The sequence below is a fragment of the Apodemus sylvaticus genome, chromosome 7 (genome assembly GCF_947179515.1).
Source record: "Apodemus sylvaticus chromosome 7, mApoSyl1.1, whole genome shotgun sequence".
NCBI lineage: Eukaryota > Metazoa > Chordata > Mammalia > Rodentia > Muridae > Apodemus > Apodemus sylvaticus.
This window is the reverse complement of record NC_067478.1, coordinates 78,317,477-78,333,840: the sequence shown is the minus strand read 5'-3', so window position 1 is coordinate 78,333,840 and position 16,364 is coordinate 78,317,477. Positions and strand designations below refer to the sequence as shown.

At 47.1% G+C, this 16,364-nt stretch overlaps 1 protein-coding gene across 3 annotated transcripts in view; it reads left to right on the top strand.

Annotated features, from left to right (window-relative positions):
* The first annotated feature begins 7,290 nt into the window (after positions 1-7,290).
* Positions 7,291-16,364, top strand: part of Ppp2r1b (protein phosphatase 2 scaffold subunit Abeta) — a 33,758-nt gene continuing 24,684 nt past the window's right edge. The window contains exons 1-5 of one of the 3 annotated variants that reach the window (XM_052188361.1): positions 7,291-7,452; positions 8,180-8,270; positions 8,805-8,905; positions 11,520-11,752; positions 12,352-12,499. In XM_052188361.1, coding sequence (XP_052044321.1) covers positions 7,339-7,452; positions 8,180-8,270; positions 8,805-8,905; positions 11,520-11,752; positions 12,352-12,499 — 687 coding nt within the window. In that variant the 5' untranslated portion in view covers positions 7,291-7,338. The remainder of the gene's footprint in view (positions 7,453-8,179; positions 8,271-8,804; positions 8,906-11,519; positions 11,753-12,351; positions 12,500-16,364) is intronic. The other 2 variants (XM_052188362.1, XM_052188360.1) reach the window with 2 other exon arrangements.

Sequence of the window (16,364 nt, the reverse complement as noted above, 5' to 3'; positions counted from 1 at the left end):
GCAGCTTCACAGCTTGTGGTGACTGGGTATTCAACAGTGAGTGTCTGTGTGTGTGCATGCAGTACCAGAGATTAAATGTGTTGCCACACCTTAGCTTCGGTTTTATCCAGAGGGCTTACAGAGTCCTGTCTGTAGCCATTATGGAGACCAGCAGAGGGCGCCCTACTTTCACTTAAAATTGCAGAGTTCCTTTCCCTCCAGGAACCTAGTTGATCTGGTAGTTGCTATATTCCCGGCATGTGTTGAAATATCCAAGCTGCCCGCTCTGAGATGTGTCCTTATATTGCCTCCTGTATTTCTACAGCTGCAGATGTCTCCTGTGTGGATGACCTGCCCGCCACACCTACAATTCCCTAGTTGGTAGGCAACTTGTAAGTGGCTGCTTCTCTGTTAGTTTCAATTGTATTTGTTATGTCCTTGATTATATCTGTAGGTAATAAAAGACAGTGTTCTTGAAGAGGGAGGTCTCTTAAGGGGGAGTTAACTGCCACCTGCCTATTTTTAAGCATGTATATACAGCAAACCTTTTCACATACACACTCCTGACCACTCTTGATTTGCTGATTCTGACATGGGCAGTCTTGAGGATGTAAGAGTGTCCCAAGTTCTCACCTTCTGATGCCAACGTGTCATTTACAGCACAGTAGCTCAGGTGTTTACAGGGTGTGAGCCTTGTGCAGTAAAAGGCCTTAGAACATCTTCGATGACAGCTCCTCATGCCTAGCCCACAGTGCAGAAAGCAAACGTTCGCAGAAGGAAGTAGTCACATTTTAAACGTGCAGGTAACTCCATAGGCAGATTCAGGACTTGAACAGTCAGCTACGCCAGATGCGGAATACGGATCCTCTCCTTCAGGTGTGCCACCTCATTTATTTCAGCTTAACTGCAGAGACTGTATGGAGTGAGGCTGGTGGTGTGTGTGGGGTTTGGGGAAGGGTTTTTTGTTCGTTTGCTTGTTTTTTAGAACCCTGTAGCTCATTCGATTGAATTTGTGGAAAAACATCTGAGGAAGAGCTAATGGTAAAGCCTGGGCTGGTAGCTCAGTTCAGAGCCCTCTCAGGCAGTGACTATCGCCTCTCTCCTGATTCCTTTCCCCTCTCCCTCCTTTAGTCCCTCCTCTAGGGATCCAGCACAGTCTAGCTGTGCTAGACAGGGCTCTGCTACTGAGCTCGTCCCCAGTCCGTGCCTCAGGACCCGCTTGAAGCCTGGAAGATAGATGAGCAAAGAGATCTGCTCAAGGCCAGTACACTTTTTTTTTGTAAACCACTTTAATCCCCTTCAGTAAGCACAGCCTGGAATTTGCAGACAGCACCCTCAGCCCTTGTTGGGGCTTTCCTAGAGTACGTGGACCCCAGCTAAATCGAATCTCATAGTCAGATCAGAGAGGGAGCAGATTTCCTGAAGTCCTAGAAATTAGTATACATTCTGGTCTGTGGTTACAAGTCTCAGTTATGTTTCTGCCAAGTTATGAGATGCATGTGCAGGGGAGTTTGGCACAGGTCCTTTTTAAAGACTGGCAACTCTTGAACAGTTCTCCCGAGCAGCTCTGAAAAGGAAGTGGGAAGGAACAGCACCCAGGGGTGGGGCAGGAGGGTGGCATCCAGCCAGAGCACCCTGGAGAGCAGGAACATGTGACAGGTGACAGTAAGTCCAGCTTTTGTGAGATCAAATCTCTGGTTGGGAACAATTGTGCAGGTTGCTGAGGGCTACTACTTAAGCTGACGGGGCCTGGGATAAAATGCTCCTAAAATAAGAGCGGGGAAGGAAAGCTGGGCTTCGTTCCTGTGTTCTGTGGGCACAGTGGCACTGAGCAGAGAATAGTTGGGCATCTATGGATGCCATAGGTAAGACCAGCTTAGGGGGGCTGCAGTACAGTGATAGGGCCCCAAATGTATGTAACCGTCTTCATGTTTCAAATTCTAAAAACTTAGAAGTTGTAAGTCTAGTGACCAATAAAAAAATAGGGGGCATTATCAGAAATACAGGAAAATGAATGATAATAAGATGAGAGAGAGAGAGAGAGAGAGAGAGAGAGAGAGAGAGAGAGAGAGAGAGAGAGGGAGGGAGGGAGGGAGGGAGGGAGGGAGGGAGAGGGAATGTGTGTGTATGTGTGTATGTAGTATAATATCACTGGCTGGCTTCAAACCTGTAGAGACCCACGTGTCTGTTCTTCCTGAGTGAGTGCTAAGGTTAAAGGTGAATGCAGTGCCTTGTTTTCCTTTAAGATAAGATTGGCTGGAACTCTTTTTTTTTTTTTTTAAAGGAATTTATTTTATTTGAGTACACCATAGCTGTCCTCAGACACACAAGATGAGGGCATCAGATCCCATTACAGATGGTTGTGAGCCACCACATGATTGCTGGGAATTGAACTCCGGACCTCTGGAAGAGCAGTCGGTGCCCTGGCTGGAACTCTTGATCTTCCTATTTATATCCTCTGAGGGCTGCTTCGTAGGTGCACGCTGCCATATCCTGCTCTGCACATCACACGAATTTAATCTTCTGAGCAGCCACACAGCGTGAACCGGACAGAATACGGATACACAAACCAAGATTCACAGAGAGCAATCTGCACAGCACCACACAGCTGGCAACTGGGAGAAAGGGTATTGCAGCTCTACGGTGTCCTGGCTCCAAGACCGTCCTCTCAGTGGCCATAGGTAGTACCCTAAACATGGCCTCATTAGACCTCGATTTGCTCTAACCCAAGAATTCAAGTGTTTGGCCCTGGATGCCCCAGTGACGAGGGGCAGAAGGACAGTTGCCATGCTCCTGAGTCCCCAAACCATCCCAGGGCTGTGTGCCCTCAGCTAAGTCCTGTGCTCACTGTTGGAGTGCTGCCGGCTGGAGATAAGGGGGGGGGGGGGACTTGCATGAAGAGAAAAGAGGGAAAGAAAGTGAAAAGATGGATACGAAACTGAGGGAAAGATATTCTCATCCCTTAGGATGAGACAGTGTTAAGTAAATGCAAACTTAAGCCGCCACCAGAGCCACTGGAAAACGCCGCATTGCAATGAATTAAGCGTGGGCATGGGAGTCAGTTTATAGGGTCATCCTGCCACATGAAGGTTCAGATCTGTTTATCCATAGGGCCCATATCCATAGATCCAAATGGAAGTGTACTGACCACAGACGGACTTCTTTCCTTGTCATTATGCCTAAATAGACAGTTACCACATTGACTGTGTTAGGGGAAATGATCCGGAGATGATTTAAAACACATGGCTGGGTGCAGACTGCACACAGGTACTGAACCATTTTATAGAAGTGCCTTTGGCACAGATGTGTGTCCGGTGACGCAGCCCTTGGCCGATGCTAAGGGATGGCAGTCGTGGGAGGGCACCGTGTGACTCCGCTCAGTTTACTACCTGAGAGATTCATCCCTTTCTTGTTGGTGCTGTCAGTGAGACACAAGTCCAGGTGTGCTATAACCTACAGGTCTCTCTCGGCCCTAGCCAGTGACTGTGGGTGGGACCCGCATTTGCCACTGTGCCCATTTGTAAACCTTTGTCTGAGGAAGAGGCAAAGGGCCCCTTGAGGATGACCATGTCATTCAGATTTCCTTAGGCTCGGTCCTTTCCTGTGTGACAGCGCCGTGATGGCTGTGGCTTCCTCTAACCTGCGCATTCATATTCTTGTGGTGTTACTGTGTAGGAGCTGGACAGGTCGAATCTTGCCTTCCCTCAGTTGACACCAGGTGAGCCAAGTGCCCTGTGGGCGTCAGAGGTCTGGCTTTGTACTGAGACAGTCTCGTTTCCAGAGGCTACCCTCAGTCCTCAGCCTAGACTCGGCTGCTGCCCCTGGGATCCCTGGTCATTAGTTTTTTGTAGTGTGTGTGGGAAGGGGAGAGGAAGCTAGGCAGCTTCCTTGGAGAGGAGATGGGCGTATGGAAGTAGTTCAGCGCCACAGGCTGTATTGGTAGAACATGGCAGGCTGCCAGGAATTAACTTTGTACTCAGGCAGAACCCATAGCCAATAGGAAAGAACTGCATATTGATAAGCAGCTAGCATTAGTATTTGCCTTTCCTGGACAGAGGTGGACTCCAAAGAGTTTAGTTCTTTTCTGAGCTGGTGCTTATTGCTTGACCTGGTACTTGTCTTTCTAGGTAAACCTTTTAATGAGTTTTAAACATCTGTCACAGAGTCTCTGGAGAGTCTTGGAAGATATCTGGCTCCAGGTTTAGGACTCTGAGGTAGAGGCCAGGGATCTGCACAGGATGTCATTATATAGCCCTTGCTGGTCTGGAATTGCATGTCTCTGCCTCCTGAGTACTGGGGTACATTAAGTTATTATTATTATTTTTCTTTTTAAATCTGTGAGGGCGTCTTGCCCCATCCGACTCTACCATGCATTCCCCTGAGACAGCCAGCATCTGTCACTCAGCCCCGAGCCAGGCTGGCAGGCAGCCGGCGCTCCTTCTCGCCCCTGAACTGTCTCCCTAGCTAACTTCTCATTTTCATCCTGTAGATTAAATCCAAAGCCTCACATACAAAGCACATGCTCCATGGCTGAGCTACATCCACGGACCCAGGAATGTTCATCTGTGACCCCAGTCGACGGTCAGTAGGTCAGATTTCCCCAGTGTCTGCCTCTGGACTTGTCCCCCTTCCTCCCCCGCCCCCACCCCGTGGCCCACTTTCATCATCTATTTATTAGCATCGCTGCTCTATTACCTGCTCTGTTCTCATAGCTCCACAGTTACTAGAGTAGGAACCAGGTGGTTAGCTCCATTTTTACAGGGGTGAGGGGGTGGAGAGCTTGAGGCTTGGGGAGAAGGTAGGTCGCAATGAGTCAGAGACAGGTGGGGATTGAAGTCTGGCCTCACTGACTCTCAAACCAGGCAATTTCTAGGCTCCGTTTCCTCAGCTTGTGATTTCTTGTTTAATCATAGTTATTCCCTAGGCCTCTGCTTGGGTGAGCAGATCACAGCTGACTCTGAAGCAGACTCGCTTAACGCCAGTGTGCCAAGTTTATACGCCATCAGGGCGCGGGCCGGCTGGTCTGCTCCTCTCCGTGCTTGCCTGCTCCTTTCATCACTTTGGAACACGTTTTAGACAAGGGCCGGGAGGGGTTGGAGCAGTGTCCGCTGCAGGCTCAGCAAGGGCAGGTGGGCTGGCGGGCGTGAGCTTCCCATGCCTGGCTGGACCCATCAAGGCCAGCCTAGCGCTGTCTGTGCCCTCCCGCCTCTGTCTCCTAAGTGCTGAGATTGCGAGCACGCACCTGGGCGTACTTTTTTGGGGGGGACAGGGTCTTACTATGGAGCCTTGGGTAACCTCACTATGTAGAGCAGGAAAACTCATAAAGCCCACCTGTCTCTCTGTCTTCCTCGTACTGGGGTTAAAGGCATGAACCTTAAACGTGGCTGGATCCACTTTTATAGACAAAAAACCAAGAATCCCAAGTACACAGTCAAATTATTAAATGTTACTTAAAATTTTAAATACAAACCAATATTATGTTCTTTTAAAACTACAGTCTTTATACAGCTACAAAACCAGACTTACAAGTTAAATACAAACGAAGCCACAAGACCAATATTATTCAAATCAATAATGTTGACATTTTTGCAACTCACCATGAGCAGTGTGTCTGACACTGAAGCAAAGCCACACTTTGTGAGTCTGGACTCGCGGCCAAGCTCCGCTTCTTTAGGTGTCTGCTGCACGCATGCCTCCGCTTCTTTCCTTTTCTTACCGTGCTCAGAACCATCGAGACTGTAACTGCATGGTGCCCTTTGCCTTCCACTTTGTACAAACAAACATATTTTTCATTTTAGCCTCCACCTCTGCACATTTTTTATGAGCCCAGGACAAAAAAAAGCTGCGCTGAAACTCACACAAATACAGGTGCTGAGATCATGTGCAGGGCTGATGCGGGTGGCCCCCCAGGGCCAGTTAGATGGTTCAGCCGATAAAGGCGGGTGTCACCAGGCCTGACAACCTGAGTTCAGTTACTGGAAGCCACTTGGTGGAAGCAGATAACTGGCTCGGCCAGCTGTCCCTGACTACACTTGCTCAGTGGCTGCTGTGTACATGCCACACATGCACAGTTTTTGTAATTAAAAAAAAAAATAGCCACCCCAGCAGTCCAGACCATGCCTTAAGTGATTCTAAAAGTTATCAAAATAAAATGGGAGCCTTCAGGCATTCATTTGTGGACAGAAGTTGAAAAAACAAAAACAAAACAAACAACCCCCAAATGGAAGGCTGCTGCTTTTCAAGCTTTGAATATGAAAAGCTACCCATCTCCTGTTTCCAAGTAGGAGTCCCATGCTTTAAAAAGAAAAAAAAAATATCTTACCTCCTAAGTTGCATTTATTAATGACAATTTCCTTAAGGCACAGAATAGTGTCAACTGAGAACTTGTGGTAGTTGGACAGAGCAACCAGTCTTAAGTTGCTTATGTCTAAGTTGAAAAGAGAGAGTTACTTTGTGCTGTTCCTAGGGCAAGTGGAAAAATTTCCATTTAAGTTCTGTGTGAAAATGCCCAGGACCACCTCCTCCTGGGGTCCTTTGGGAGGACTCCTGGCACTCTAGGGAGGCCAGTTTTCCACCAGCACTGAATTGGGGAGAATAAAACTGGGCCCAGTTATGCTAGGTTGTTGTGCTTCTTGGTAAAGAAGGAAAAAAAGAAGACAATACAACAGAAGGCACCATTCCAGTACCACACTGAAAAGAAACACAAAAACAAGAGAGCAGCATGTTTTGAACAGCTTGCGTGGAAAAAATATTGACTGGGGAGTTTGGACAGCATTGTTCATTTTCTCTCACGGCCCTCATTATTTGTCTTAAGGAGCAGGAGTCAGCCATGCCAGTCAAACATGCCAGAGGAAGATGAGTATGTGTGTGGGAGGGGGGTTTGGGGGGAGGGTAGTGTGGAGGCTTGTAGCCCAGGGGGAAATTAAGACGGAGACTCTGTGGCTCAGGGCCAGCATGAAGCCAAGGGTGAGGTGTTAAAGCTTCTTCCTCCTGGCCTGTCTTTGAGTTCTGCTGAGGCTCGGCACCCATCACTAAGGTCCCTCTTAGGAGCACAGCAAGCAGACGATGAATCCCTGCCCTTGTTTCTTTCGGCTGGGGAAAGGATGCAGGGGTTCCATTGGTTTTTTCAGCCCGCCCTTCTTCTGGAGTTCAGACCTCCAGTTCCAGCAGTGGGGGTCAGGCCGGAGCCTCCAAGCGCAGGGAAAAAACTTGACTCCTTCAGCTCCCCGGATCAGGCAGATTGGATTTAGCCCCGCCTGCTTGTGTGTGGGGCGTGGCCTGGGCGCGGGGCGTGGCCTGGGTGCTGGGCGTGCTTTGGGCGCGGGGCCTTCGGCGGCGACCAGCCAGAGGAGGAAGAACATGGCGGGCGCAGCAGGGCCAGGGGCCGGTCCGGGGGCAGCGGGCGGAGATGGAGACGATTCGCTCTACCCGATCGCGGTTTTAATCGACGAGCTCCGCAATGAGGATGTGCAGGTACTAGGCTGGGCTGCGGAGCCGAGGCGAGGGCGGAAGCGCACTTGGTAGGGAAGCGGGAAGGCCGGCTTAGCCGCGGGGGCGACCGCGGGGTGGCAGAGTCGTATTCGGCTCCAGGACCGGTCCGGACGGAGGCGTGGGGCGGCCGGTCCGCGGTGGTCCGTCTCAGCTCCCGCTGCTCTTCCCGGACCCTCAGGGGTGGTGGCGTCCATCTGCTCCCGGCAGTGGGCGGGGAACCAGTTCGCGCCTCGGGTGGACGGGCACCGGCGGGTTGCGGGGCCGTCGGGAGCAGAGGAGCTGCCCCGGGCTCGGGTTCCCTTTGAAGTGCTGCGGAGTGTCTGTCGGCAAGCAAACTAGCTGGGCTGGTTGGGTGGAAAGCGCGGCGCGGCTGATTAACCTAGATGAGTGGTGCATCAGTTGTGATGGAACTTTTCCCTGAAAAGGGAGGAGTTGTGCTTAACCGTTTCACCTGCTTCTTTCCGTCCAGAGTTCTCTCTTTTCAGAATCTCTCTGTGTCCGCGTGTTTTCATTCATTCATTTCTTCCCCGGCCCTTCAGTGTTCCCCTTAGGATAGTTTCTGGCTAATGACGTGTTAAACGGTCCTTGAGTTTTCCTAGGATTATTTATCCTCGTATACTGTGCCCCGGTATCTCTCACCTATTTGCTTCCTTGACTTGAATTGCAATCATCTCTTTGCTTTGTTCTGCCTCCCACTTTATTTTTAAAGCTCCGTCTCAACAGTATTAAGAAGTTATCAACTATTGCTCTAGCACTCGGGGTAGAAAGGACTCGAACGGAACTACTGCCTTTCCTTACAGGTATGTGTGTGTCCCCTGAAAGAAACATGCTCCATTTTCCATTGGCTTTCAAACTTTTTTTTTTTTTTTTTTTTTTTTTACCTAGAGTAGTGATAAGTACTAGACTGAGCAGGTGCTTTCTGCAAGGTGTATAGAAACGCTACATATAGCCAGACACATAAACCGTGTAGCTAATGGGAAGGTAATTGATGTGAAATATGAATTTCTTTTTAAATGGTTTATTTTATGTGCATTGGTGTATGTCTGTGCGAAAGTGTCAAATCCCCTGGAACTGGAGTTATAGACAGTTGTAAGTTGCCATGTGAGAGCTGGGCATTGAACCTGGGTTCTCTGGAAGAGCTGCCAGTGCCTTTAACCACTGAGCCATCTCTCCAGCCCCAGGATATGAATTTCTTAATAATTCTGTGAAACATTCAGGAAGACTTCTGATTTAGAGGACTGAAAGTGCTTTTAGGATTATAGTTGCAACAACTTTGTGAGTGCCAGCTCAGTGGCACTTGCCCCTGTGGGGTAACCAACTGTTGTTCTTTTCAGATACTATTTATGATGAAGATGAGGTGCTGTTAGCTCTTGCCGAGCAGCTGGGAAATTTCACTGGTTTGGTGGGAGGTCCTGACTTTGCCCACTGTCTGCTGGTGAGTACTTATCTATGGTCTATGCTGCTGGACCTTTTCAGGATCAACAGTGCCTTTATTAACTGGTTACAGACACATCACAGTTTCTTACGCAGTTATTATGGGCAGATGTTAATCACGTGGTCGAGTGAGTAATGTAGATACTTTAAAAATAATAAGACTCAGATCTTATCAGCCAAATATAAGACCTCGTTTCTGCCTCTGTAGACTTATTAGTCCAGAGATACAGAGGGAAAGAACTTGATTTGGTTTCCCCTTTTTCTTTTGTTTGTATTTTTTTGAGACAAGGTCTTGTTATGTTGCCTTGGTTAACTTGGAAGTCTATATAGAACAGTCTAGCTTTGAACTCATAGAGATCCTCCTGCCTCTGCCTCCAGAGTGCTGAGATTAAAGGTATGCACCACTATGCAGATGAACTAGGCCTTAGAGGATGACTAGAAACTGACCAGCTGGACTGTCAGGGCTGTCTGTTTAGGGGTTTAAATCGCTGACTCCCATGGTTCCTAGCTCTACCTTGATGGTTCTGTAGAACTCCAGACATAGATGGATGATAGGTAAGTGGAGGCTTGCAGAAATGAACAGATTTATATACGGGCTATCATTTCCCCCTCAAATATGCCCCTTTTTGAATCATCTCTAGCTATCTAGCTGTACAAGGCCAACCTAGAAGATAGCTTTGACTTTAGTAGCACTAGAGGTTGAAGCCTGGGCCTTTGTGCTTTGTACTCAGTGAGTGTTTCTTCACTGAGCTACAGCCCAGCAGGAGAAGGCCTCCTTAAATCCTCTGCCCCCTTCAGGGCTAAGCTATTAGTCTTGTAGACTTTGGTCTATCCCAGAGCAATCGTACAAGTGCCCTCCTGTGCTAAACACTTGTCCTTGGCTTGGTGGATTGTTTTGGGGCTTCTGTCCTTGACTCTTTTGTTTCCTTGCAGTAAGGCAGAGAACCCTTCTGCCAGGCTTTATTGCTGCCATGTTGTTCTGAGGCTCCTGGGGCTGGGGCCAGGCAAAATGAAATGAATCCTTGAATCTGAACCAGAATAAATCCTTTGTCTCTTAGCTATTTGGGTTCACAGCAATGAAAAACTCATTATGTATACACATGTTCCTCTTGATAACTCATCCCATGCCCATTGGTCTTTCTGTTCCTTATAAGCCCAGCTCATTGTTGCCTTAAGACGTTGACTGTACGTGTTATCTCCAGAGAGATACTATTTAGAGTTTTCTATGGTGGAGTTTGTGTAAGTCAGACAACTCCATTTTGTATCTGAGAGGCTTTGCCTGTCACAACCACCCCCTTGCCCATTACCCTGTTCATCACCCTGCTCTAATTTGATGCCTCCCCCATAGAATGCAGGCTCCTTTATAGCAAGGCATCCCTCGTGCTCATTCCTTCTGGGTCCTTAGTGCTGCCGCACAGCAGTATTGCTGGATGGGACCGATGAGTTCCATAGGCGTGCAGCTGTGGAGCTTTTTGAGTTCAAAGCTGCTAGAGTGTGAAAACCTGGGGCTAGTGAGCAGGCGCAGTAATTGGGGCTCAGAAAAGGGCACTAGAGAACAGGCAGAGTTCAAATGAAGGGACAACTCATAAGGCATTTCCTGGAGTTTGGCCAATCCTGTGGTAGTGCTAGAATATGTCACAGTAGGCAGGGGACAGATCCTGAAAGACTGACTATAAGAAGCTGTGTTTTTTCAGTGGACCTTTGATTCACTCTCTAGGAAAGCACAAAGCTCTACTCTTCTGAACCCTGTTGGGCCACACACTTCTTCTCTTGGAGTCCTGATCCTCTTTCTTGGTCAGTCTGCCATGGAGTTTTGTTCTAATCTTACAGCTTTAGTTTATGCTGAATCACCTGGGATCAAATATAAATTTAGAAAGGCAGCTAGAGGTTCAGAGAAGCAGCCTGTCTCCGCTGTCCACCAGGCTGTGTCACAGTAGGTTACTGCCGGGCCAGACCTTGAACCTCTTGTCTTTTATGTCTCTGGATCTGCAAGATCATGCCTGTCTCTGCCTTCGTTTTTTGATTGTTCTATCTAAAACTCCTATTCTTACGCTCACAGAAAGATTCTGAATATATTTGGAGAGAGAAAAAATGGGTCTGTAGTCAGCTTTTTATTGGTTGGACAAATGGTGCTCTTGAGCTCTTCTGGACAGGAGTGCGTACACCTCCAAGAATGGTCGGGTGGTGCAGGAAAGGGCACAGGCTCTGGAGCCTGACAAGGGGCATGCAGTTGTGGCACCCACGGTTGGCCATAGTTTTGGACTTGTTCCTAAGGAAATGGCACACTCCTGTCTCAGTGTGGCTGCCTAGCATTTAAACTCCAGCTCCAAATAGTAGGGGCTCTGTGTCACGTCTCTTCTACAGTGTCATTTGTAGACACCATCTGGGAATTGCCATCTGGGACAGTCGATCTTGGCCTTTCTACAGAAGTCGTGTCTTCAGGTTGGCCACACCATATGTTATCACTGTGTGAACTGAAAGTAACCATTTGGTATGATGTAGTTAACATTCTGGTTACATGAACCATTTCCCTTCAGTCACATAAAAGGTGACAATCCGTGTCTAACCTGATTTGATAAGTTGTCATCTCTGGTTTTCCTTTTTGATCTCTGCAGCCTCCTTTGGAAAGTTTGGCTACGGTAGAGGAGACTGTCGTTCGAGACAAGGCTGTGGAGTCCCTGAGGCAGATCTCCCAGGAGCACACGCCCGTTGCCCTTGAAGCTCATTTTGTACCTCTGGTGAAGCGCTTGGCAAGTGGGGATTGGTTCACATCTCGCACATCTGCATGTGGTTTGTTCAGCGTTTGCTACCCCAGAGCTTCCAATGCTGTCAAGGCAGAAATTCGACAGTAAGACAGTAGTTTTTAGTGTTTGGGATTATTCGGGACTCACAGAGCAGGGTTTACCCAGTTCTCAGTTTCCAACAGTGCTTCATACAAGGCTAGTGGGGTGGTGATACTTTTCCATGTAGTTGCATATACTGATGACTTATTTTGTTCGTGTGTTTGTGTGTGTGCACACGTGCACGCGCGTGTGCGTGCGTGCGGGGTGTGTGTGTGTGTGTGTGTGTGTATTTCATGTGGCAGCTTCTGGTGTTGATCCTCAGGTACCTTCTTTTCTTTGAGACAAGGTTTCTCATTAGCCTTGAATTCACTTCATAGGCTAGCCTACCTGGCCTGCACGCTTTCGGGGTCTGCCTGCCTCTGCCTCCCATCCTGCCCCCACTGTGCTCAGCTGTGTAAGTGGGTCCTGGGGAGGATGAGTGGGTTTCATGCCTGGGAGGCAAGTACTTTCTGACTAAGCTGTTTTTCCAGTCCTTTCTTTACCGCTGTGGGAAGAAACCTAGTCCTTGATGTTGATAAAAGAGAGACTCTAAAAGGCTCCTTGTTGCACTTGGTGTGTGCTTACTTGGTGTGTTTGACAGGAAATACCTTATTTTATGCTGCAGGCACTTCCGTTCTCTCTGCTCGGATGATACACCAATGGTTCGACGTGCTGCTGCCTCCAAATTGGGTGAATTTGCAAAAGTTTTGGAATTAGACAGTGTGAAAACGGAAATTGTTCCATTGTTCACGAATTTGGCTTCAGATGAACAGGTAACTGGAGACCTTTGACGCTAACGTAGGGTCATTTTGCAACATTAATACTCGGCTCTGATCTGGCGTTTCTTTCTTAACCACTTTTCTTTGTGTTAGTAGCTGTTAAAAGGAAGAGCTGGAGATGACTTGGGTTCCATGACTAGGACGCCAGGGCTGCGTCAGGGACAGGTGTCTTGCAGAATTGTGGGCTGTATTACATATGGAGATGGAGCATTTCCTGGAATTCTGACTGTTAATTTCTGCACTACAGTATGGCTGCACTGCACACAATAGCGATCTTAAATCCAAGGGTCTGGGTTTCCTTGGTGTAGAAATAATAAAAATCGGGTGACTCCTAACTTACTGAATTCAGTTGTTTCTAAGTACAAAGATGGGGAAGATTGTAAGGTTGTAGAGAGCTTATCTTAGAGTTCAATTCCCACATGGAAAATGGTGTGGCATCACCACTGCTGTACAGATCCTCCTGTGTACTTAATCTAAGTCACCTGTAGATAACCTGCAATGCCTAATTCAGTGTAAACCAGGGTTAGAGAGAAAGTTTAACCTTTAAGGGTGATAGCTGCCCATGCCCAAGGACCTGTGTCTGATACCCAGAATCCATGTAGATGACTGGATGTAGTGGTATTCATCTGTGATCCAGCATTCCTATGGTGAGGTGGGAGGCAGAGCTAGGAGAATCACCCTGAGACTTATGGGCCATCTAGCCTGGGGTGCACAGGGCAGCAGCAGCAGAAACAAGAGAAACCCTGATTCAGTCAGGTGGAAGGAAAAAACCGAACCCCGAAGGTTGATCCCTGACCTCCATAGAGGTGCTGTGGTCTACATGACCCACACTCTCACATAAACGCAGTAGATAAATGAAAACAAAACAAACTAGTGTGAATGATCTGTAAATAGTTTTACTACATTTTCTAAGGAATAGTGACAAGAAAATATTTGTATGTGTTCAGTATAGATTAGAAAATATGTCCCAAATATTTGTGATCCAAGTTGGAATACATTGATTTTGGGAACCACGGACACGACTGGCTGTATCTCGCAGTCTGTTTTCACTGGCTACATGTATTATGGAATTAGGTTCTCCTAAGAGCCCATGACACATATACTCAAGGAGATGGGAGCCCAGCTAGTTTTTGAGGCTTGGTTAAGGCTCTAGTTAGCTAGTTGAGTGCACATAGGCTTCAGCCACACGTTTCTAAGCTTTATAATTTGAACATTGGCAGTAATGTTGCTGCATATGGAGACACCACATGGACATTGGTGGTTTCTTTGTGTGGAATAGGCAGGCATAGAATCCTTATTGGAATTTAGCTGGTTATATTTCCCATGACATAATTTCACATTTTCTTTTGTCTTCTATACTTCCTGTTTGCAGATTTTTTGATGAAGGAAATATTTTAGGCTTTGAGGGTCCTATAGTTCCTGTAAAACTCTGCTCCCATAGTCCAGAAGCATCCCGAGTATGGGAAGAAGTGGGCACGGAAGTCACCCCTGTCCTGGGGGGGCTGACTGTGCACATTTGGTGCTCAGAAAATAGTCAATGCTCTGTTGAGAAATATAAATACACTGTGCTCCCTCTGCTACTTATAGAAGATCTGCTCATGGCTTACTCATGGACAGAAACATTTATTTTATTAAGTACCTACATATGTAAGGCACAGTTCTAGTGTTAAGTGCTGTGCTAAAGGCAGACAGGGGCCCTGTTCTCATGGAACTTATATCTTAATGGAGAAAAACAAACATAAAAATTAGGCATAGATGCTATACAAATGAATGTAATGTAATAGAACCCTGACTGCTAGTAGTCGTGGAACTCTGAAGAAGCAACAGGAGGTGAGACGTAATGCTGTCATTAAAGAGAGAACATGGGCTAGAAAAACCAGCATTGGACCATGGTAGTTGAAAGAGCCCAGTGAAGACAGGAGTGGAGAAGGAAGGGTGGGAGCAGGCCATTAGCCAGGGAAGACTTTGCAGTTTTGATTTTCTACTCTAGATTCAGTGAGGCTCTAGGTAGATCTGGAGAAGAGGTGTGGTGCGTAATTTACATTTCTGAAACGTCATTCTGGCTTATGCATGAAAATAAACTTGTAGGAGGGATAAGAATAGAAAGAGAAGGCCAGAGAGGTGATATTGATAGGAACCAGGCAAGTGATGTGGGTGCTTTTTGTGTATGTGTGTCCTATTGTATTACTTAGACAGTAATTTCTTGTCCCATTTTTTTCTTTGGTGCTCATAGGATTGTATGTCTAAAGTTTCTCTTTAGCTGATTTTCCTAAGTCTGATGTCAAACTCCTGATGTCTAACTGAGCTTTGATATTGTGTTTCCACTTACCCAAGACACTCAAGTGTCCCACTGGGCATTTAGCAGCTTTATATTCAGAAAGCAAGTTAGCTCCCCGCCTTTCCAAGTCCCCGCTGCTGAGGTTGACTGGGCTTGGTTATCTCAGTTTGAGTTTCAGCACTTGAGCCTGACTTTGTTATTCGGCTGTCACCCTCTCCCTCATAGTTATGTGTTGTCCCTTACTGCCACATCTCATGCTGCTATGGTCAGTTGATAAGCTGGAAAGAGATTTCAAGGTGCTCTCCCTTGTCCTTTAAATTCTTCAAATGTGTTAAGTACTTTTGCAAGGATAATTTTTCAACTCCTTATTATAATTAGGGTTAAATATAGCTTTTTTAAAAAAATTCATCTTGTTTTCTTTTGTTTTTTGGATTTGTTTTTTTCGAGACAGGGTTTCTCTGTATAGCCCAGACTGTCTTGGAACTCACTCAGTAGACCAGGCTGGCCTTGAACTCAGAAATCTACCTGCCTCTGCCTCCCAGAGTGCTGGGATTACAGGCGTGCGCCACCACCGCCTGGCTTAAATTCATCTTTATATGAGATGTGGGTAAAGTGTTTGCTTGATTTCACTGCTCAGAGCCCATGGAAAGATGGAAGGGGAAATCTGACTCAAGGATGTTGTCTTCTGACCCCCACACACATTATTTATATGCAATAAATAGCATTTAGAATATCCTTTTTTTATCTTAATAAAATCTTGGTGGTATAGTCAAGATAGTTTAAACAGAATGCCATTTGTGGTTCTCACATGTCAATCTAGGCAAAGGAGAGTTGTGCAGCCATTTGAAGACATAAAGCCACACCATCATATATGGTAGTTGTCTTAATTAGGGATGCTATTGCTTTGATGAAACAACTGACCAAAAAGCAAGTTGGGGAGAAAAGGGCTTGTTTGGCTTCCGCTTCCGCGTTGTGGTTCATCACTGAAGGAATCTAGAACAGGAGCTTACTCACACAGGGCAGGAACCTGGGAGGAGCTGGTGCAGAGGCCGTGAGGACTGCCTGCTCCCCTCCCTGTGGGCTTTCTCCCATGGCTTACTTACCCTGCTTTCTTATAGAACCCAGAACCACCTGCCCAGGGAAAGCACCGTCCACAATGGGCTTGCCCATCTCTCATAAATCATTAATTAAGAAGATGCCCCATAGGCTTGTGGAGGATGTTGTGGAGGCATCTTGTCACTTGAGACTCCCTCTTCACAGATGACTCTAGCTTATGTCACGCAGACAAATTAGCCAGCAGAGTGGTTTTTCTCTCCCCTGCTTTCATTTTCTTTAAAAAAAATTTATTTATCTCTTTATTTATTATATGTAAGTACACTATAGCTGTCTTCAGACACCCCAGAATAGGGCGTCAGATCTCATTACAGATGGTTGAGAGCCATCATGTGGTTGCTGGGCTTTGAACTCACGTTGGCACTCTTAACCACTGAGCCATCTCTCCAGCCCTCTCCCCTGCTTTCTGAAGTAGTAGTACCTGTGGCAGCAGTCTCAGACCGTCCTCAGTGGGCCCTGTTTCAGCAG